Raw genomic sequence first — 24,668 nt, forward strand, 5'->3', positions numbered from 1 at the left:
CCTCACTGTATGACCTCACCCATATAGAATGTACATATACAAAATGTTGGGGTAATGGGCCAACTCTGGCTTGTAAGGTGCCTTGTTGTACACCTAACCCATATAGCTATTCTATTCTAAAACAGTGAAGTTATTGCTCAAATTTGTGTGTGAAGTGTCATTAAAATGGTGCAAAATCTACTTATACTTAATTGAAGCAGTTTACAAGTGCTGTTAGTTGCCCCATTGCCTAATAATAATATTGCTCATGTATCATTCTATGATAAATGAATAAGGTATCTTTAAAATGTAACAGGTTATTTAACTTATTGTACTCCCCAATTTTGGTGCACGAACTTGGGAAAATACAAATATTGTAAGTTAGTCCCAAAAAGGTACAAATCCATTTTTTTGCTAGTATGCCAACCCTTGCATTCCACACTTTACAATAAGAAACATGTTATGCAGTGTTTCCAACTGCATACCAGCAGTGATGCCATTAAAAATGCTCTATTTTTATGATTTTAACCCTCCCCCCTCTAGCTGTCCATCCACAAGAGGGAACATTCCCCTTACTGACCAACGCGTTGCTTTAAACTTATTATTGGAGTTATCGATCCAACGTGGTCGACTTGGTGGCTTACTTGATGTCATCGCGTATCTTCTTAATCTATGGGAATCAAAGATGCTTCCGGATAACAGGTTGAATATTTATTTGAATGAAACTTATTTATCCTCGCATGGCGGGCAACGAGAGTCGTTATAACACGGGTGTTCTGTTTCATACACCTTGTGCTCGCTTACAAGTTACCCCATGTAACTTATTTATCCTTGTATGGCGGGGCAACAACAGTCGTTATAACACGGGTGTTTTGTTTTATACACCTCCTGCCTGCATACGAGTTATCACGTATGTAACTTTGTATAATATTATTAAAATATTAATCTGAATTAATTAGTCCCTGGTACTTTTACATTTGTCCATGACTGAACCATGAACTATATAATATCTAAATACATATAACATTATGATGTTTATTTTTGCTTGTTGCCAAAAAATATGAACATCATTTTAATTTATTGAATTCAGTATTGATTTACATGCGCCTCTTGTTAAATGTCATGACTGTTAATAAAAAAATATGAGAATTGGTTTGTTAATTATGATTATTGATTGATTGTTCCTTTACATATTGGGTAGTCAGGTGGGTTGGAGAAAGCTGTATTTGTGGGTTACCTTCAATGTTAACCCATACTGTACAACACCACCTTGTGTGTATATATAATACTGGTATAGGCGGCAAACCTGGGGTGGCAGGGTGGGCAGTCCTACTCACACTTCTCCACAGTACATTAACCAGTAAACATTACAAACAATGAGGTGAAATTTAATTTACAAGACTGTTTGGTTTACTATCCCTGTTTTAGTTTGGTGCTTATGTGTCCGGTAGTAGCTTTATTATACTTTCACAGGAGAAACATGCAAAGTATAAACGCTCCACTCTCCATATTCCTACAACGAGTCACTTCGCTTACGGTTGATAAATTGTTTCCTCTGGAACAAAACATTGAACACAAGGTTGGTTTGGATGGTTTGTCGGTCTCTGCTTCAACTGATGATGATGCAATGATAGGTTAGTGTGACATCGCTATGAGTCTATGACATCACTATGACATAACTATGATGGGTATTGTTATTCAATAATTAGTCAGGCATAGTACTAACATTTAGTGCGTCTAAATCCTGTTTGGAGGTTATGGGTTCAAGGCTTGATGCTGCTACCATTGTGGGTGTTTGTGACCTTGGGCAGACACTTAACGACAATTGGTCCAACCCAGTGGTCACTATTGGGTTGTCTAAATTGTCGACTGTACAGAAAAACAATCACCCACAAAGATACATAGGGGTAAGCTTGTTTGGGGGAAAAAGGTGTATGAAACAGAACACCCGTGTTATATCATCAATCGAAATACAATCTCACCCAAGATTTTGTTTAAATTTAAAATAACCTGACACCTTATCCCAGATATCCAGCAAACCAGTGTGATGGTGATGGAGCATCTTGGTAAACTTGCCAATCAAGTATTGTATTCAAAGCTTAACCCACCATCCACACCAAGTGATAATGCATTGGATGTTATGGTAAGTTAAAGCTTGGCAATTATCTATTCTATATGGGTGAGGTTCTACAGTGAGGCACGTTCGGGGGCCTGGGACTCAAACCAGAGTTGGCCCATTACCCGAACATTGTATATGCACATTCTATTCTATATAGGGAGGTCCTACACAAAAATTAGGCCAGAGCTGGCCCATTACTTCAGTCCCCAACAACATATATGTTATATTCTATATAAGTGAGGTCCTATAATAGGGCTTGTCAGGGGTCATGTAATGTAAGCCAAAGACGACACATATCCTCAGAAAATCAGTTTCTAAAATATATTATCTATAACTTATTTACCAATAATATTTTTGTGTGTAGGTTTTAAACAGCAGTGGTGGGAGTGACATCTGTGATTGCTTGTCTACACTTAATGTAAAGCAAGTAGCAAGCGGTCGTGAGTATGTGATACTACTTAGCCACACTGGGAAGGTGTATAGGGCTGTGGAAACCACGGGATCCACACAATGGTTGGTGGAACTTCTAACTGAAGAAGACAACACGGAGGTTTATGTTAAAGTTACTTCACATCCTGATGGTGAACATGTGTTGGCTCTAACTAACGATGGTGAGTAAGTTTGTAGAGATTTATTCTGTTTATTTAGTTCTTTAGTTGTAGTTTTATTGATGGGTCCCATGGCAGGACATGTCATGGGACCTGAGATTTTATGCCAGAGTTGGCCCATTACCCCAACATTGTATATGCACATTTTATAATGGAGAGGTCCTACACCAAAATTTGACCAGTGTTGGACCATTACTCTACTTTGGTAACAATAATAAAGTCTTATATATTAAAAAACGATGGTGATTACTAATTAATATAGTTTGTTAACAATAAATGAGTGTTTTGGTTGCTGTTAAACCCATCATTATTACCAATTATGACATCACATGGGTGTTTATTAACAAGTTATGACATCACAGGTGATGTTTATTCATGTGGATTGAATGAAGGAGGAAGACTTGGGCATGGTGGAGATGCTAATGTTGCGAAACTTAAACAAATCACAGCGTTTGGACGAGTAGCAGGTCGTATAGTGGTTGAAGTGGCGTGTGGTGGAAACTACTCCGCTGCTATTACTGTGAAAGGTGGGTATGGGGGTAAGATGGTACAAGGCTGAAGTTGTCGTACCTGAATGTTGAAATCAAAACTAAAATTTTGGAATCAATAGAGTTGCATTGTTTTCATGCTAGATTCTCAAATATATTAAGTAATACCCAATTTTGCAAAAGGTAATCGCAGTTTTACGCTTTGATGGCAAGCAAGTCACATTAACCCCTAACCAAACCGTAACAGAGCGTTTTCATTGCTTATAAAACACCTGTGTTCGCATGCCACAAAACCTGGTATCTAAGTCAGGGTTGGCGGTTTACATATATTCATGTTGGCAGGTGAGTTATATACATGGGGTTGCGGGAACTATGGTAGGCTTGGTCATAACAATAGTGAGGATCAGATGGTTCCCACACGAGTGCTTGGGTTACAAAGTGTTCATGTGAAGAAGGTGGCGTGTGGTACATTGGATGCACATACCATGGCTTTGTCGGATACAGGAGAGGTAAGGATGAGGTTGTATATTGAGGCCTGCTATGGAATCTGAGGTTTATACTAGAGTTGGCTTATTTCCCCAACAACCAGGGTGCTACATTTGTATATTCACATTCTATTCTATATGGGTGAGGTTTTATATAGCGAGGAATGCTTCTGGGACCTGAGATTTAGACCAGAGTTGACCCATTACCCCAACATTGTATATGCACATTCTATTCTATATGGGTGAGGTTCTACAGTGGGACACACCATGGGACCTGGGATTTAGGCTAGAATTGGTTTGTTACCCCTTTTATACAGTTTTTAATTTAACCAAGTTTCCCACTAACCATAGGTTGTGTATTCCTTATATATTACCATGTATACATAGGTATGGTCGTGGGGAGATGGGGACCATGGTAAACTTGGTTTAGGAGCAGTGGATGGAGTCAAGACACCTCAGTTGGTTAAACCACTTTGTAATAAGGGGGTTGTTAAAATACATTGTGGGACTTTGTTCTCTGCTGCTGTTACTGCAAGTGGGAATGTATATGCATGGGGTAAGTTATGAGAATACTTCTGTAATTAGTAGGTTTGTATATGGATTAGTTTATGTTTTATATGGGTGAGGACCTCTGTGAGGTGTTGAGGTCCCACAGCATGGAATTTCATAGACCTGGAATTTAGGACAGACTTGCCTATTAACCAAACATTGTACATGCACATTATATTCTATATGGCTAATGCCCTAAAGCAAGGCACCTAGGATTTATACCAGAGTTGGGCAGTTGGCCCATTACTCTGACACTTAGGCCACTACAACACAATATGACCACTGGGTTGGAGCAATGGCTATTAAATGTTTTGCTCAAACATTTGTCTTTCAGTATTGAGTATTAAACAATGTTTCCTTACGATGCACACTTGTCAATCATTTCTACATATCTTGATAATCAAATCTCAAATCCTATGCCATATATGACTAAATCAAACATAATACATGTATGTATTGTTTGTATGTATTGTTCATGGACAATAATTATTGAACCTGTGTTTCAGGTAAGATGACAAACAACGTTCAACATTCAGACTTCCAATGGAATGAACCAAAGTTGTTGGCACAGTTGCAGAATATAAGGGATGTCACTTCGGTTGGGGATAAGATCTACTTCACCACAGACTCTGGAAAAGTTAGTTACCTGGCTCATAAACTAGGACCGTTGTCATAACTTAGTATTTTACAGGTTTTGTCGTCAAACTTTGTAGCAGACCTTAGTGTTGGGAAGAAGAAAGTTAAATTGTTGTTTAGTAAAGCAGATGGTGAACTAAAAGGTGAGATGTGAATGTGACTTGTTAATTCTTGTGTGACGGGCAACGACAGTCAGTATAACATGAGTTTTTTGTTTCATACACCTCATGCCCGCTTACAAGTTACCACATATGTAACTTTGTGGGTGTTTTTTTTTCTGTATGGCTGACAATTTAGACAACTCATTGGTGACCACTGGGTTGGAGCAATTATAGATAAGTGCCTTGCCTGTGCATGCAAACGATTCATAAGAAACAGTTTACATTATGATCTCACATCTCTCATTGTTTCACACAATACCTTATATGATGTCACAGACTTCACAGCTGGCCCGACAAATCAGTTTGTTCTTTGTAAAAAATCCCCTACATCGAGACACATTCCCATAGAAATACCATTTGTTGTTGATATTTCGCTTCCTGCATTCAAAGGATTAGAAAATATTCTAGAAAAGGTAACAATATGTATTGTGATGTCATAGTGTTGGTTTGGTGTGTTTATTTTAATACAGCGTTTTAATTTTCTAAACCCCCCTCAACGAAAAAAAAAAAAAAACTATTTTACTCAATAAAGCATATAAGCTGTTCTTGCCACTTTTAAAGATTTGAAGCCATGTTAGGGCAGTTTTGTAAAAGTATTGAAGTCAAACTTCTTAAGTTTTGTAGCACATTGTTTGGTTAAATGACTTCAATTTGGTTAAAATGCTCCTGACTGCACAAAAGGTTTTAAATGTTTTTTTTCTAAGGTATTGATTAAGCTTTAGAATTTAGTATACATCAGCATTCCACTTAAATTTACCTTTGTATTATTATTTGTATTATCAGGTATATGGAAACACTGAACATTTATGGACAAGTAATGTAAAAGAAACTGTTGTTACATCGTGTATGAAGTTACTGGAGTTACAACTACAAGCATTACTGTGTAATGGTATGTGGGATCATTAAGTACAGCTACCTATAAACTATAGTGTGGTTGAATCTAACTAGTTTGTCTTTGCTTGGCGGGGCAACAACAGTCGTTATAACACGGGTGTTCTGTTTCTTACACCTCGTGCCCGCTTACGAGTTACCACGTATGTAACTTATTTATCCTCGCACGGCCGGGCAACGACAGCCGTTATAACACGGGTGTTCTGTTTCAAACACCTCGTGTCAGCTTACAAGTTTTCACGTATGTAACTTATTTATCCTCGCATGGTTGGGCAACGACAGTCGTTATAACACGGGTGTACTGTTTCATACACCTCGTGCCAGCTTACAAGTTACCACTTATGTAACTTTGTGGGTGAGTGGGTTTTTCTGTATGGCTGGTAAATTAAACAACCCATTAGTAACCACTGGGTTTTAACAATTGCTATTAAGAACCTGTTTCTTGTCTTCCATAACTCTTATTCCATTCAGAACACCACAGTAACACTCAACTAATGAAGTCAGACTCTATGGTGAAAATTAAATCCAAAGTTGTTCATCTAGCAAGTAGACCAGGTGAGGTATTTGGTCCCAAAGTAAACTCAGTATTTGTAGAAATACTTAGCTACCTAAGTTCACACAACATACAATAAAATAGATATGGCCAAAACAAACTGTCATTGCAACACAAAAATAAAATAGAATTGTAAACAATGTTAATTATACCTTACACTAACCCACTATATGTTCCTTCTGTATGGGTGAGGGCTTAAGACCTGAGAATTATGCCGAAGTTGGCTCTTTGCCCTAACATTGTATATACACATTCTATATGGGTGAGGTTCTGTGCTGCATTGCTGCGTCATCCCGGGGATTAGTTCAAAGTTACCTCAATTCCACAATCATTATATTTACGGGTACTTAATATTAATTCCTTCACCAGATGTGAACAAAAGAGTCCAAGAATCTGCTCAGCAATGCCTCAAAGTTGGCTGGCGGATGTTGCTACCCACTGTAGAGGAAAGGGCCGCAGTTTTGTTATTTCTATTAAAGTCGCCCCATAGCACCTCCACTGGCCAAATGTTCATGATGGACTTATTAGTAGAAAGCTTGGTATCGGACAATAATCTTGAGAAGTTTCTGGAAAGTTCGATCCAAGAAGAAGCGGAAATCCTTCATAGTAAAAAAGAAGAGGTGGGACGTGTGTTGTGTGTTGAATCAGGTTGTGTAGGGTTTGGCAATACAGCTATATCTTAGGTGGTGTGTCTTGCAAAGAGAGCTCACCCATATAGAATAGAATGTGCATATATAATGTTGGGGTGATGGCCAACTCTGGCTTAAACCCCAGGTCCCATGGCATGCCTCACTGTAGGAATTACACCTAGTTTTTTTATACCATATGAACCGCTGAAAGTTTATTTATAATACCTTAGCAACCTATTAAACCAGAGTCATCTGCCCTTTAATAGATAGGCCTATACTACATACTATAATACTTCATATTAAATCAACAATTTATTTTCAAGTTGGAGAAAGAATCAGATGAACAAGAACTTAAAGAGAGGATGATTGACAGGGTCACCATGAGGTCACAGGTCGCACAAAGTTCAAATGTCATTGGATCAGATTTTAGTAAAGAAAAAGTTTCTTTGATTCAATTGACAGAGAAACTGATCCTCAGTGTTAGAAGGTAATGTCATATTATAAAAAATATATATATATATATAGGTTTAATATGGTATAGAGTCAAGAAAATAACTTTCTTTATTTTTTTGCATGGTGTAAACATTAATTAGTTTCCAATATATATCATATGTCTATATTTCGGTCCTATCTTGGTAAAGTCCTGCAGTGAGACACGACATGGGATCTCAGATTAAGCCCAGAGTTGGCATCATTCGGATAATAGGCCAACTCTGACCTAAATCCCAGGTCTCATGGCATGCCTTACTGTAGGACCTCACCCATATAGAATAGAATGTGCATACACAATGTTGGGGGAATGAGCCAACTCTGATCTAAATCCCAGGTCTCATGGCAGGCCTCACTGTAGAACCTCACCCATATGAAAATATCCTAACCCTAACCCCTTACCTTCAGTGACACCATGGAAAGTTTATCCAACCTAACTAAAGTAAAGAATCCTTCCAAGCCACCAACCAAGCCCGCCCATGGTGGGGGTAGGAGTGTGGTATTGATGAAAATACTACGACAGTTTCAAACACTTATATTCGCCAAAGTCTTGCACGAACCTTGTGCATCCGCATCTGTGAGTATTTGGTTTTATATCTATTATTATAAGTATAATACATACTTTTGCTTTAATTGTTTGTAGCATTTATTATATTGATTGTAGCAAGTAAATACAATCAAGAACTTGGGCAAAGTTACTTTAGTGGTCATCATTTCAATCCAGTGATCTCTAATAAATTGCACATTGCACCGTGCAATGGGGTTTATTTTTTAAGTTTAAGAGAGCTAAAGCTAAGTTTAGATCTATTAGAAGTTCCAACAGAATTTGCTGCTGTTTTTATTCTAAATATAACGATAGGTTAGATTAATCATTTTTCTAGTTTGTTTGTGGCATGTCGGCCACAGCTTTCACCTTGACCTTCTATATTTCATGGGTTGTTGCAAAACAATAATGTTTAAGTTTCATGTATGATGTCACACAGGGAGCATTCTCACTGCTCGTCAAACATGTTGCTCTTGTCTGCCACCATGTGATGGAGGTGGTTCCCATGGCGATTAGTCTCATGTCAGCCACCAACAGTCATGATTGCTACATCACTATCATGGACATTTTAAAAAACGACATCTTTGGACATTTGTTTTCACCACTGGTGAGTTTTATGATGTATTTCCTGGTTTTACCATAGACTAACGGTTAATATCTTGATTTGCATATGCTTTATGTGAGATGCTCACTAAAAATAAGTTACATTCATTTGTTTATACACACTTAAACATACATATATACAAGCAGTTTGGGTAAATTTATCGCTACTCAAAAATATGCAAACCCAGAACCCAGAAGGTCGATAAACATTTCAAGTTTATTAAAGCGGCCTCCTGGTGGTTGCGAGACAACTTAAACCCAGATTGCAATAAATTGAATTGCTTTGTTATTTCAATTAACTTATAATTCTAGAAGCTCTTTATTCCACAAATCTCTGAGGATATAATGCTGTATTGTTTACATGCCTTAACCAGGTTCATATGAATCAACCATATTAAATATATTCAGATTCTATCTTTGCTTCTACTTGAAAAACGTGGATTACTCGGCAAGTTGTTTGAACACGAACCAAGCTCAACAACCATCAAACAACTTCAACATTTGTTGGATTTATTGGATAATTTCAACAGAACAACAAAAACAACAACAACAACAACCAATGAACTGAGTTGGCCGTATGAACGACATAATCAATCAACAAATCAAAGTAAAGTTTTGCAGTTTGTTATCTATTCTATATGGGTGATGTCCTAGTCCTACACAAGGCACGCCATGGAACCTGGGATTTAGGCCAGAGTTGGCCTAATACCGCAATATTGTATATCAATATATACATTTTCTTCTACACGGGTGAGGTCCTACAGTGAGGCATGCCATGGAACCTGGGATTTAAGCCAGAGTTGGCCCATTACCCCAACATTGTATATGCACATTCTATTCTATATGGGTGAGGTCTTACAGTGTTGCCGTTTTGAAAGTTTGTTTACAATGGGTCTATTACCCTATCACTATACAGTCACAAATATACAAGTAACACATAATCCCACAGAGCCTGACACCTCAGCCACACCATTAGATGAGACAACCCCATATAATGATACACCAGGTACATGGTGTATGGAGGATGGGGTGGGTCATAAAGCAAGCAATACTGATGCTGAGAAGAATGGAGAGGAATGTGGGGAGTATAGTGAAGAAGAACAACTAAGTGAGGGTGGGTGGACTGGCTGTTCTGTATCGTGTGTTGTACTTTCTGTGGTGTGTGGTTGAAAATTTATTTTACAATGATTGCATAAACTTGAGGTCTTTCTTTATCACACCTGAGACCTGGGGTGTAGGTCTATTACCCCAACACCCAGTGTGCTACCATCTAGACCCCACTAAGGCAGTATATAGACACTCAATAATAGAGATTATATTCTATAGGGGGGGGTCTTCAGTGAAGCACACCTGGTATTTACTCTTAATAATACAAATACTACATACTGTTAAACCTAATCTAAAAAATGTTTACCATTCTATTCTCTATTTAGGTGATTTCCCTGCCACCCCCATGGGTAAACCATCCACCCAAGCCACCCCAGTATTAGGCCCCCCTACCCCACCCAATAAACAACCCACTTTACCACTATCTATGTTGAACACAGAACACATGCTAGCAATGCTGTTGTCCCAATATTATGGTTCCATCCAGGTTTGTATATTTGTTGTGGATTCATTGTTGTACTGTGGGGTAAGATGGATATCTTATGTTGCAGCCAATACCATAAATAAACATCTGTGGAAGTCTAAATAAGTCCAGTTGTATATTTTCAATAATTGTTATGAACTGATGTATGTAGTGTTATGATTATAATAGTATTATGCACTATGGGATAAGATGGATACTGTTAGCACACAATACCCTGTGTTTCCAAATCGTGTTTTAAACAATTATCAACGCTATATTAGAATCTTGGGGATATGGTTTTATATTTCTATAAATATTCATTGTTTGCTACCAAATCGGACATTTTATTCTTCATTTTGTAAAATGTTACATATTCTTATTCATTTTAGAAAATCCACCACGCTCAAACGAAAACTAAATGGTCAACACTATCAGTATTTGCATCTGGTTTGCAGAAATGTAATGTATTGGCTCTCAATGTGTGGAAACAAAAGTCAGGTAAAATAACATTCTTGGTAGCAATAGGTTGCATTAGGTTTTATGATGGAATGGTTTATACCTGATTTCCAAGTCTTTCCTAATCGTATTTGACAACAGCCCAATATGATGACCTGACATGCTAAAATAATTATATATTTGCAAAATATATTTGCTTTAAAATAAAAAGATTTAGGTACAATACTAAAGCAAAATTACAGGCTTCACAGCCCATATTTAAAAGCAGTAAAACAAAAAGTATAGCCATAATTAATTACAAACAAGGGCAGCAGCCATATAGAATAGAAAATAATAAAATTATTCCCATACAACAATAGACATCACAGAAAACGTGTTGAACAATAACGAAGACTTCCTCCACTCGATGTCAGTATTGCACCCCGAGGTGGAGGAGTTCTTGCGACACCTTGTGGGAGGAAGTAACGTTCACACTGATTCAAACGACGCTGTCGAGATATTCACTCAGATGGTGAATAAATGTTGTGTGAAACATTCATTGGTGTTGCCACCTGCATTTACAAGCGATCACTATGTACAGAAGGTAAGGCATGGGATGGTTAGATCAGTGTGCAGACGTTGTGCTACACTCGGTATCACAAAGTGGAATACTGACAGTGTAGAAAAATTCTTAATAGAAGAATGTAACTGTATCACATCATCATTTAATTAAAAGACTCTACATTCTGAGATTCAATCATGTTTTGCAGTTTCCTTTGTAAAATACTTGTTTATTTTTATAGTTCATACACTAGGTTTATTAGTCAGTGGGTTTGGTTACAGATCATAGCATAGCCATATATCATTCACTCATGTTATCCTCTTCGTGTTGGTCTAATATAACCTTATAAAACAATATATACATCAGGAGATTTCTAACATAATAATGTGGCTTGTAGCTTTGTTACAACACAACCATACATTCCAGATTGGTCGATTATTATTGGCGTGTTTGTTGAAACACCATGACTTAGCTGATGCCGCGTTAACCTCCGCTCAACATGGAGTGAAACTACCAAGGAATATTATCAACTTGTTAAGGGTGGTGCATTCGTTTAAACATAAGATCATATTCGATCACCAACAAACTAAAAGGTGGGAACGGTAATTGTGTGTTAAATATGATCACTTGTTAGGCATAGTTTAGTGTGGAAACTTTGTAGGCTGTTTGTAGAGTTTTGTAGACTTTTAATGTCTCTGACAATAAGCCTAGATTGTGGTCCTTAAACCGACTCTGGTCTTAACCTTGTTCCCATTGCATGCAACACTGTAGGACCTCTCGGTTATTGTAGTTTAGCTTGGTGGCTGCTTAAGCTCTTACAGATTTGCTGAGCTTTCTTAATCTTAGTTTGGTTTCTGACCCAAATATGTTTGACAAGATTATAAGAAACCCCTGTCTTTTCAGATATTACATATTAATATATACTGCGTATGTTGTATGACAAGAAACCCCTTTATTCCCAGATCATACAAGGAGATCTGTTCATCAATTAAACATCGTTTAAGATTTCTATTGTTCGAACTGTCCCCCGCCAACCCCAACCCATTGTTACTCAAGCATGAAGCGAAAATCATTGAACCACGAAACCGATGGCGACAAGCTCTCCACAAGGTGTCCTCGTTGAGGATGGAGCAAACATCGCCATCGAGTGGTCAAAAATCGGATAAAAATGTGGAAAACGATGACATCACAAACCCGGAGGTTGCTATAGGCAATGAGGATGACTCGGCAAAAATTGCAGCCGAGGTTTTGGAAGAATGCATCGTCACAATCGAAGAGCGATTGTTGGATAACAATGAAACAAACAATGTCGTTTCTTTCAACCTTTCAACAATGCTACAACAGCAACAAGAAGATGAACCTGCTATGATGAAACAGAAGGTGACTGTTGTGTTGTGCCATGGTAGTTAAGTATTTTTATTGTAAAGTTGGCCCATTACACCAACATTGTATATGCACATTCTATTTTATATGGGTGAGATCCATTACAACACAAGTACATTATTTTACAGAAACTGTCACAGTCGTGGTCCAACTTGGCTGACATTATTCTCTCTCCCGATAAAAGGGGAGTTTTAAAACACAGAATCAACGGAACGCAAAATATTTCGAAATCAATTTCAAGTGAGATTGAAGAGTTTGCTCTCACAGAAGGTAAACTAACTGTGGTTGGTGTGTTGGGGTGGCTTATTTGAGTGTTGGGTGTATTTAAGCAATGGTGAGACCTGGGTTGTGGATGTATTGTTCTATAAGGGTGAGGTCTCAGTGAAGCACACCTGAAACCTGGGGTGTAGGTCTAATACTCCAACACCCAAGGTGCTACCATCTATACCACACTGAGGTAGTCTATAAACATTTATTAATAGAGATTCTATTCAATAATAGTGATCTCTTGACATTGGATGTAGGTCTGTTGCCCCAACACCCAGGGTGCAACTGTTAATACTTATATTTAAACATTGCGATAATTTAAATTTTTTTTGTTTTCCAGCCATAGATTTTGCGAAACTTGATGATATCCGTGTCACTTTGGCAACATGGACCAATGATGCGTGTCGGAGTTATAAAGGCTGTTTGGAGGCTATGGATCTGCTGCATAGAGACTACCTCTTACCCTCAGTGACGCACATGCTGATGTACGGTTGGATCAGTAGTAGTAGATTGGCTCGTTTGGATGATAAGGTGGGTGGGTGTATAGATCCATATATTATATATATTATACTTTTTTAGAGTTTGTAGTAGATGGCCAAGTAATAAAGTTGGTGGATGGTTATATAGGGGTTGTTGTATTACATGGATAGAATTGGTGGGTGGTTATATAGGGGTTGTTGTATTACATGGATTGGTGGGTGGTTATATGGGGGTTGTTGTATTACATGGATAGAATTGGTGGGTGGTTATATGGGGGTTGTTGTATTACATGGATAGAATTGGTGGGTGGTTATATGGGGGTTGTTGTGGTATAATGTGAATACTTTGGGTAGCTTTGAAATAAGGAATTATTTAGTTGTTCCAAAACTCCAGCAGGTTGTACATATATTGATATATATGTGTGAACACTTAGATAAGGCTTGTAGCATGTGGGCAATGAGGTTATGCTGGTACATACGACCGGTATGTCTGGTAATGTTAACAGTTGATGTCTCATTTTGTTTAAAAACAGCAGTAATTTTCCCAGTGCCATACAGCAAGCCTTTATCAAATACACATTTGACACAGATGCTTATTATAAATATATATGAAAATATATGATACGTTTAACACTTAAAAACTGTACAACATTGGTAATATATATTTTAACGCATTAAATACATCAGTCACCCAAACCACCTGATGGTAACAAGGGCAGCTCCAATGACACGACCACCCCAACACCAGTGTTTGGGATCATGGGGAAACTACTGCTGAAAGTTCGTGACCTCAAACTTACAGAATGGATAATGGATTATTCACGCAAGACAATCGGCAATTGTTGCGTAACAGGAACAATTGATTTTAAATGGGATTGCTTTGATAATGAGGAGTTGTTTAAAAACAGCAGGTTTGTTTTAATTAAAAGTGAAGTATGTCGTTAAGATCGAGGGTACTTGGTTCAAAACTTGAAGCTGCTACCATTGTAAAGTACACCTGTGTAATAATGACTGTTGTTTTCTGCCATGCGAAGATAAATAAGTTACATTTATTTTATTACATACGTGGTAACTCGTAAACTAGCTCGGGGGGTATATGAAACAGAAAACTCATGTTATAATAACTGTCAATGACACACAGGAACGAATAAGTTGCATACATTCATATTACAAGAAAAATTGTGTTTCTAAGCGGTTACTTTCAAAATACAAAGTTCCATCAAATGATATCCTCCTGTGTGATAATCCTCCTCAGATTCGTGTTAATGTTGGTTGGCATGCTCACCGTACAATCTCACAATCCATTAGAAGTTGAAAGGATTGCTGCTTCTGGTTTCTACTTCATCATCAACAACCTTATGCGAGCTGTGCAGACGCGCTCGTTTAATACCAACGCCATTCGTGGTAAGTTAGCACACCTGAGACCTGGGAAGTAGGTCTATTACCCCAACACCCAGGGTGCTACCATATAGACCTCACTGAGGCAGTTTATAAACACTCAATAATAGAGATTCTATTCTATATGGGTTTTAAGTGAAGCACACCTGAGACCTGGGATGTAGGCCTATTACCCCAAAATCCAGGGTGCTACCATCTATATAAATAAATTTTATTCTTCATTGTAATTCAATGCATAGACTAAGAACCTCGTTTAACTTATGTTATTTCTTCACAGATGAGGTGAAAATAAAGAACACGTTCCCCATAATTGATATCAATACAAACAAATCAACAACCAAGAAGTCATTGCCACCATAGTAAGTTATGACTTTACCCTGCTGTTAAAGTATATTACATTTACCACATTAATCAATGAGGTTTCCTATGTTTGACAACTATGAGTGTAACTGTATTTTAACAATGTCACCCCAGATTTTACCCTGCTGTTAGGTGTCTATACAAACAAGCAGAGCCAAAGTATATTGCATTCACCACATTAATCAATGAGGTTCCCTATGTTTGACAACTATGAGTGTAACTGTATTTTAACAATGTCACCCCAGATTTTACCTTGCTGTTAGGTGTCTATACAAACAAGCAGAGCCAAAGTATATTACATTTACCACATTAATCAATGAGGTTCCCTATGTTTGACAACTATGAGTGTAACTGTATTTTAACAATGTCACCCCAGATTTTACCCTGCTGTTAGGTGTCTATACAAACAAGCAGAGCCAAAGTATATTGCATTCACCACATTAATCAATGAGGTTCCCTATGTTTGACAACTATGAGTGTAACTGTATTTTAACAATGTCACCCCAGATTTTACCTTGCTGTTAGGTGTCTATACAAACAAGCAGAGCCAAAGTATATTACATTTACCACATTAATCAATGAGGTTCCCTATGTTTGACAACTATGAGTGTAACTGTATTTTAACAATGTCACCCCAGAGTTTACCCTGCTGTTAGGTGTCTATACAAACAAGAAAAGCCAAAGTATATTGCATTCACCACATTAATCAATGAGGTTCCCTATGTTTGACAACTATGAGTGTAACTGTATTTTAACAATGTCACCCCAGATTTTACCCTGCTGTTAGGTGTCTATACAAACAAGCAGAGCCAAAGTATATTGCATTCACCACATTAATCAATGAGGTTCCCTATGTTTGACAACTATGAGTGTAACTGTATTTTAGCGATGTTTTCAGTTAGTGTATGACCCCCATAAACGCACATATACACCTCCAGTGGTCATGAGCATAATGTATAACCCCAATAAACACACATATACACCTCCAGTGGTCCTGAGCATAATGTATAACCCCAATAAACACACATATACACCCCCAGTGGTCCTGAGCTTGCCTCCATGATGACAATAAACACGAAAGTGATTCGAGGTCGAGATTGGAAGTGGAGGAACCAAGATGGAGGGATGGAGGGGATCGTTATCGGGGAGGTTGAAGAAGATGGTTGGGTGAGGGTACGATGGAACTCCGGGGCCACTAACTCTTACAGGTACTTTGTTAAATCGGGGGCTACTAATTCCTACAGGTACTTTGTTAAATTGGGGGCTACTAATTCCTACAGGTACTTTGTTAAATCGGGGGCTACTAATTCTTACAGGTACTTTGTTAAATCGGGGGCTACTAACTCTTACAGGTACTTTGTTGATTGGGTTTGCGGAGTTAGATATGTATAGCTTACATCAACAGGTTATGGCCAACTGTGACCTAAATCCCGGACGTGGTGATTTACACCCTAAAAGAGCTTTTACCCCGCTGTTACCTGCATTTTAGCAATGTCACTTTGGATTATTTTAAAATGAAAAACACAAACTGGGGATGCTAAAATATGACGTCACCCATGTTTTAAATATGGTGTTAACATGTCACCATAGATCTAACTTACACACAGGATGGGTAAGGAGGGAAAGTACGACCTCCAACTTGCAAAACCTCCTGAAGATAATGATGAGACAAGTGAGAGCATTGAGGAGCGAATAATAACGGAGGAGGAACATTTTGATCCAACCGATCTACTCCAAGATGAGGAAGAAGAGTCTGTTCCTCTTCATCTGATAAAGTGGATGTGCGGGAATCTTATCAAGGTGGGAGTTGTTGTTTGTTTGTGATTCTAGAGTGGAAATAAGTCCTAAATAAACAAGTAAAGTGGTTCCCAAATTAATGGGTCCCAATAAACGTTGCATCATATCATAACAAATCAAGCGCTACTAAATATGCAGCAAACAAAATCAATTTAACTAATTTTAACTACCTACTCATGTCTGTAAAAGAACGTTGTTAATGGTTAAAAACATGATTAGAAAATACATGATTTACGGCTAACGGCATCCAGCAAACCAACTATATTAATATTACACAATATACTAGTTTTATCATTATGGCAGACTATTAATTTTTACTAATGGTGTACTAAAGATATATTTCACCAACTGCTAGAACTATCAGTTCCTTATTCAATCAGTCTCTACCACTGGCTCTAAAAGAGCATTGTTAATTGTTCAAAATACGATCAGAAATCATAGAATAATATGTGGTATAACAATCTTACCCAACAGTAATATAAGACACCATATTCCACAGATGGGTTGTTTATGCGTTGGTAGCCATGGCGATACCATGTGTCAATCATCCGTGGAAACCATGGCAACCATATTAAGAGGGTTGGTTGCCGATAATATGGATGATGTCACTTTGGAAGGAGTGTTTTGTCATCTCAAGTTTTATAAGCAGTTGCCTGTAAACATGGTGAGTGGTTGTGATTGTATATAATATATATATGTTATATATTATATGTGTGTGAATTCTTATAGCCAGGGATATGCTGGTTAGGCCAGAATTTTATCCTAACATTGTACGTTGCACATTCTATTCTATATGGGTGAGGTCCTACAGTGTGGCATGCCATGGGACCTGGGATTTAAGCCAGAGTTGGCCCATTACCCCAACATTGTATATGCACATTCGATTCTATATGGGTGAGGCCCTACAGTGAGGCATGCCATGGGACCTGGGATTTGGGCCAGAGTTTGCCCATTACCCTAACACGCAGGGTGCTACCGCATGAACCTCGCCAGATATTGAAGGTAGCTGACAATGGCTTTAATGGTAATGGATGGGAGATCTTACCTTGGCAACTTACAAGAATAAATGCTCCACTCAAATGTGACTGCATTTGTTCGACTAATGCCTATGTTTAACAGAATTGAAGATTTTTGTATATCTTGTTATTTTCACACAGGTTGCACAACACTCATGGCCAACTTTAGGCTTTGTAAGATCTATTGCAACACCAATAAGTGTGAAGAAATCTCTCATTTCGACAGAATGGATTGACCTTTGTTTAAGTAAGTTTGTTCTTTGTAACAGGAATCTTGGAAATTGCTCCGTAGTGGTTACTATTAGCATTGTTTACCGTATGTGTTCATTGGCAAGACACTTAAAGGGCGTTACTTTAACCCAGTGGTCATAAATGGGTTGTAGCACTCTGGATGTCAAAGTAATGAGCCAACTGTGGCCTTAATCTTATGTACCATAGCGTGCCACACTGTAGTACGTCACCCATGTAGAATAGAATGCCACTGTTTTATTTAAGGAATACGATAGAACTATTGTATTTAAAAAGATAAATAAATTTGTTTCATGTTAAAATTAAGTCAATCATTGTGCACCAGGTTGTACCATTGGGACCAGCATTTGTGATGTCATAAGCTCACGTATGACTCATCAAATACAAGCGATTCGTCTTCTTAAATATGCTGTGTCATCATTAGTGGACATTCCTATACCCACAATGCAAAATATATTCGATGAAATAATTGACATTCTTACTAAGGTTGTGTGTGTTGGTATACACCATGCAGAACCACCAGGCAAGTATTTAAAACTAAATATTTTTTTAAAATTTATTTTAAATTGCTCATAGTTGTATTTGGTGGTCAGGCATTAGCATTATTACCGAAATATACTAAATTCAAGACTTGATGCTGCTACAATTTTAAAGACACTTAATGGCAATTGTTCCAACCCAGTGGTCACTAATGGGTTGTCTAAATTGTCTGCCATACAGAAAAACAATCATCCACCAAGTAACATACATGGTAACTGGTAAGTGGACACGAGGTGTATGAAACAGAACACCTGTGTTATAACTTTATCTTGCCCCGACGCGAAGATAAATAAGTTGGATCATTTACTCAATATTCACCTACGTTTAATATTTCTGTTACTTACAATGTTTATTATGACATCACAGAGCCGGTGGTTTCATTCTTGCCGGGGATTTCCCTTTCATCGAACCACTGCCACACGGTGGCAGCAGAGTTAATAGACATGATCAGGTAACCAATTATGTATATGTTGGAAAAATGTTTATCCATGAAGTTACATACGTGGTAACTCATAAGCGGGCACAAGGTTTATGAAACAGAACACCTGTGTTATAACGACTCTCGTTACCCCGCCATGCAAGGATAAATAAGCTACATTGATTAAAGATTTCTATGTTTTCTTACAAAACCAGGTTCCTGTATGAAAAACCTGGTTGGTGTGACATCATAAACAAGTTCATTGTGACATCACTACAGTTGATTCCTGATATTCTAGAAGAGAGAAGTTGTGATTTTGAAAAAGGTGAAACTTGTTTTGTTGTTGCATAGAACAATTAAAAAGCTGATCCTTATTTTGACACCATGGCTCAGTGGTTAGGTTTTGTATTGTAACGGAGGTTACCCGGTTCGATGCTCGATTCTAATAGGTGTATGCTGTGTGTGTCCTAGGGCAAGATACTTAGGGAACTTAAATCCAACACAATTGTCACTAATGGGTTGTAGCACCATGTGTGTTGGGGTAATTGACCAACTCTGTCCTAAATCCCAGGTCCCATGGCTTGCCTCACTGTAGGACCTCACCCATATGAAATAGACGGGCTGATCTTCTGATATAAAAATAACCATCCCTTACCTTACAGACGTGCGACAACCCTACACTGCCCTACACATCATCACTGGTGTGCAGAACCGTATCAGAGTAGGAGGGATGGTTAACCACCTCATGCATGGGCATGGGTGTGTTATAGAAGTAACAGAGGATGGAGCAATACATGTTATATTTGGGTGAGACGAATATTATGATTGTTATTGGTATTAAAGGTGCGATTATATTTTTGTGCATGCGTATTCTGTATTGTTTATTTGCCCCCGGGCAAGACACTTAATGATAATTGCTTCAACTCAGTGGTCACTAATGGGTTGTAAAAATGTCGAAACAGAAAAGCAATTTCTGATACACACATGGTAACTCATAAGCTGGCACAAGGTTCATGAAACAGGACACCCGTGTTTTAACGACTGTCGTTGCCCGGCCATGTTAGGATATATAAATACATTTATATATTTAATATTTATTTAAACGTTTTCCAAACTTTTCCAGCACCGATGTATTTGAATGCTGCCATAAATCGCTTAAGCCAATCAGATCGTCCCAATTCAATTCCGCTCTCCTTGATTGGTCGGATGATTTGGTCACATGTTGTCACCGTATGGTTGGCATGGTCATCAAGTCAAGCTCGACGTCGAGCATGGGGAATCCACATGGTGGGGCTAGAACCAAAACTGGAGGTTACTGGGAATATACAAAGGTGAGTTCTATGTGTATGTTGTGTATGGGCCACATCACCTTGCGTGGTGGTGTGGTTAAGCGGTTACATTGTAACCGAAGGATACACGGTTCAATGCTCAACCCTGATAGATGTATGTATCTTTGGGCAAATGTTAATGTCACTATACATGAAATGGCATACATGCTATAACTCTGACCAATAAATAAACAATTAAACTTGTTTATCCCTGCATGACCGGGCAACGACAGTCGTTATAACACTGGTGTTCTGTTTCTTACATTTCGTGCCCGATTACGAGTTACCACGTATGTAACTTATTTATCCTCGCATGGTGGGGCAACGACAGTCGTTATAACACGGGTGTTCTGTTTCTTACACTTCGTGCCCGCTTACAAGTTACCACGTATGTAACTTATTTATCCTTGTATGGCGGGGCAACGACAGTCGTTATAACACAGGTGTTCTGTTTGGTACATTTCGGGCCCGATTACGAGTTACCACGTATGTAACTATAACACAGGTTTTATACGGAAGTTTACAGATAAATATATTGCACTCAACATATTATTCAATAAGGTTTCTATGTTTTACGACAATTAAAACGAAACTTTCCCCACAGCAATTGAACCCGAATTACATCACAATGAACCGACTTCACCTTCGTATTATGATGTCACTTCCTTTCATACTTTCCGACCAATCACGACTCAGGCAGGTGATGCGCCATCGTGTGGCTGTCACCATGGTTACGAATGACATCATCACCCCATCGACGGGAGCAGGAACATCCAGGGATGCGGAGGAAGATGGGGACGAGGAGGATCTTCCTGCACAAGATGTAAGGGTGAATTGGGTTTATTGTTGTCTCCATAATAATGGTAATAAAGGTTGGGTAATATACAAAAATAAAAACGAAGGTAAACAATGAAAAAACAAAGAACTTCATTTATAAATATGTATATAGAAGCCTTATACAAGCATCAGAGGTGTTAATTACTGTTATATTTTGAGGCACGCCAGGGGATTTGAGATTTAAGCCAATAGTTGCCCATTTCATCAACAACTAATATTAAGACATTGTGCAATATTAAAAACGTTATGTTATAGTGTTTTTTTAACGTTATGATATTTAGAAATAAATATTAGGGTTGCAATTTTCATGCGCATGCACTAAATACGTTTTCTATAGTAACCAAATCATATTTAATGCACAGTTTCTCATCCACGAGTTGCTAGACACTGCAGTGTTGCCGTCTCCATTGAAACCTTTCTTTGGTGAGGATGAGATTGCATTGGCTGCGGCATTACTGGTGGAAATACTTGGCAGCACTGAAAGGGATTTACATATCAAGGTAAGACTTTGATTTGGGAGGGGGGGAGTAATATAAGATTAAAAATACACAATTTCTAATCTTATAGACAAGATAAGTATGTAATGACTTGACTTCTAAAAACTTGTTTTACTTTTTCAGGAGATTACGGCTTTATTCAAGAATTCTTTGTTTAAAAATCCTCAAAAACCAAAACTAATTATGATGGACAAACCTTCGAACGAAGCTAGCTCTCTAACTCCCTCTAGTGTAGCTGTGTCATCACAAGCAGGCCGGCGATCACGACGCAGAAGACGACTTAACCGTGACGCGCGCATGGCCTTTCCCTTTCTGACACAAAGTGCACGAAACGCACGTAATGACCAGGGAAGGCTGATCACACGAAACTCAAGATACCGGAGAACAATCAGACTCGCAATGGAAGAAACTGAAGAGTAAGTTGGTGTAATAAGCATAGATGGGTGGGTGTGGTTACTGTGAGGCTTGGTAAAGACTTAATGCCAAAGCCAGTGTTGTCCCATTACCCCAACACCCTGGGTGCTACAACACATTAATAAGTTAATGGTATAAGTCTGGAACTTAGGTGGGACTAAGTCGCATGCATTTACATCCCCAGCATGAATCTTTAGAATGTATATAGGGATGTATAATGTATATATTCCTTTAAATGAAACGAATCCTATGCCTTTGGTTACGAAGCAAGCAACCATCCACGGACAGGACAGGACAAACCAAAGCCATACTATTGACCTAATAACCTCCACAAAAAATGTCGCTTTTTTAACTACTGTTGCCTAACATTACCTATATATTTGTTAGACCTGGGTTAACTTTGGGATTCCCCCAATCACCCCCATCTGCGACCCCCGCTGACCCCATGATTGAGCCTATACAATTAGAGCAACTTAAGGAGATGGGGTTCTCACAATCCCATATAAAGGATGCTTACTCTGCATTGCAACTCACCACTCCTTGGAGGGCTGTTCAGTTAGAGGTATACATGCTTATGTGTGTTTGTGTGTGTATGTGCGTGCGTGCGTGCGTGCGTGCGTGTGTGTGCTATGGTACATAGTTGCCCTGCCATGTGTGCAAGTCACGGTGATAACTCGGTAGCTAGAGGATACCGTGTTCAATGCTTGATGCTGCTACCATTGTTGGTGTGGAAAGACATTTTCCCATAATTGCTGGGTTTCCAAATTATCAGTTTCTAAATAAAGAATTTCACCCACAAAGTTACATACCTTATAACTGGTAAGCTGGCACGAGGTGTATGAAATCAAACATCTGTGTTGTAACAACTGTCATTGCCAAATTTGCAGCTTTTCCAGAACAATCATTATATTAATGGTGTATTAGATGAAAATAAGTTGTTATTTTTAAATATTCTTTGTAGAATGTGATTGGTTGGTTGTTGGAGCATGCACCAATCAGTGAAGAGGAAGGGATTGCCACCAATGGCAGTAGTGAGCCTTCTTTGCCGATATTCCCTAAAAGTAGGTGCCTTGTTTATATAATGTATTGTCTAGTACTGTGTGATTCAGTAATTTGTTATGTATTAAAACCATGCCAATTTAAAAAAAAGACCTGGCTTACAAATAAACTTTTAAGATAATGGTTTAACTTTGGTGTTATTCCAAAGATGCAGTGTTGTAAGACTTCACCCATATAGAATAGAATGTGTATATACAATGTTGGGGTGATGGGCCAACTCTGGCCTGAATCTCAGGTCCCATGTTGAACCACACTGTAAGACCTCACCCATATAGAATATAAATCAAACATCCGTCTCCAGTTAAACGTGATGAGGTCCCAGCGTCCCTGTGTTCATCCTCACTTTCATCGGACACCGAATCCTTCACTGAAGGTCCTTCAGGCTTCGATGGTTCCAGTGGATCGGATGAATCACTCAGCCTTGCTAGTTGTCCACCACCCCATACTATAGATGGTGAACCTGAACCACAAGTCACTATGTATAAGAAACCACATGATTTCAACGATAATGATGATTATGCACGCTATGTGAGGGATAATATCACTGTGAGTATTCATCGTGTACTTATCTACTGTAACCTTCAGTTCGCCTGAAAGTTTGTGGAAAAGATAGCCAACAAAGTTATACAAGCCAGCTCTGTCATAAACCAACTGTAGGATCTCACTGTAGGACCTCACCCATATAGAATAGAATAAACGGCCTCATGGCACCAAACACCGTGGCTTCCTCATAACACCATGGCACCGCGGCTTTGTGGCACCGTGGCATCATATACCACATACATTCCAGATAGGAATGATGGTATGTTGTTGTCGTACATACGAGGAGGTGGAGGAAGGTGATATTGGGCAAGTATTAAGATTGGATAAAGATGGAATACAAGACCTTAATGTACAAGCATCATGGATTAATAAAGGGGGAACATATTGGGTAAGGTTGTTGGAGGTTTCTTGTACTTTTGTGGAGTAAGGGCAGAAGTTTCTGCAAATGTGAAAAGTAATCACATTATTTACCTTTTATTAATATAGATTGAACCAAACATATTGGATGTCTTAGTAATATACTGTATGAAGTACATGATTTATAAATAACAGCAGATTGTTGTTTAAACTTTATTAAAATATATGTTAAACTTTACATAATACAGGTCCGTTACATCCATGTTGAACTGATAGCGAGCCCATCAGATGGTGCGTTACCTTCCACAAGCCAAACGAGGACCATTAAAGTTGGAGACAAGGTTGGTGATGTTGCATCATGAATGTAACTTATTTATTCTCGCATGGCGGGGCATTGGCAGTTTTTATAACACGGAGTTCTATGT

General features: G+C 38.4%; 1 protein-coding gene across 2 annotated transcripts; it reads left to right on the forward strand.

Annotated features, from left to right (window-relative positions):
- The first annotated feature begins 421 nt into the window (after positions 1-421).
- LOC108950945 (E3 ubiquitin-protein ligase HERC2-like) lies at positions 422-24,642 on the forward strand. Of its 2 annotated transcripts, none has more exons than XM_026840309.1 (45): positions 422-681; positions 1,453-1,613; positions 2,007-2,122; positions 2,463-2,709; positions 3,069-3,233; positions 3,537-3,703; positions 4,067-4,235; positions 4,735-4,865; positions 4,920-5,007; positions 5,302-5,438; positions 5,809-5,914; positions 6,388-6,471; positions 6,839-7,089; positions 7,422-7,585; positions 7,996-8,164; positions 8,571-8,738; positions 9,143-9,341; positions 9,684-9,848; positions 10,168-10,328; positions 10,694-10,802; positions 11,120-11,343; positions 11,728-11,894; positions 12,264-12,681; positions 12,813-12,954; positions 13,292-13,482; positions 14,118-14,341; positions 14,686-14,834; positions 15,106-15,187; positions 16,229-16,396; positions 16,796-16,988; positions 17,485-17,649; positions 18,143-18,248; positions 18,576-18,773; positions 19,157-19,241; positions 19,424-19,533; positions 19,871-20,015; positions 20,332-20,539; positions 21,141-21,365; positions 21,736-21,873; positions 21,994-22,286; positions 22,672-22,846; positions 23,246-23,345; positions 23,645-23,889; positions 24,134-24,274; positions 24,492-24,642. In XM_026840309.1, exons 1-45 carry the CDS (start codon positions 437-439, stop codon positions 24,603-24,605), a joined length of 7,608 nt encoding a protein of 2,535 aa, XP_026696110.1. In that variant the 5' UTR covers positions 422-436; the 3' UTR covers positions 24,606-24,642. The 2 variants fall into 2 exon arrangements, with proteins under 2 accessions (XP_026696110.1, XP_018672770.2); XM_018817225.2 differs by having other exon boundaries at positions 21,141-21,359.
- Positions 24,643-24,668: the final 26 nt, after the last annotated feature.

Source organism: Ciona intestinalis, unplaced genomic scaffold (genome assembly GCF_000224145.3).
Source record: "Ciona intestinalis unplaced genomic scaffold, KH HT001186.1, whole genome shotgun sequence".
In the NCBI taxonomy this organism is placed as follows: Eukaryota; Metazoa; Chordata; class Ascidiacea; order Phlebobranchia; family Cionidae; genus Ciona; species Ciona intestinalis.

Bases quoted from the DNA above. Each gene is read 5' to 3' on its own strand.
- LOC108950945 (XM_026840309.1), top strand. From the start codon at position 437: ATGTTATGCAGTGTTTCCAACTGCATACCAGCAGTGATGCCATTAAAA. The intron at 5,439-5,808 runs GTAACAATATGT...TTGTATTATCAG, and splicing joins TAGAAAATATTCTAGAAAAG to GTATATGGAAACACTGAACA. The intron at 7,090-7,421 runs GTGGGACGTGTG...TTTATTTTCAAG, and splicing joins TTCATAGTAAAAAAGAAGAG to TTGGAGAAAGAATCAGATGA.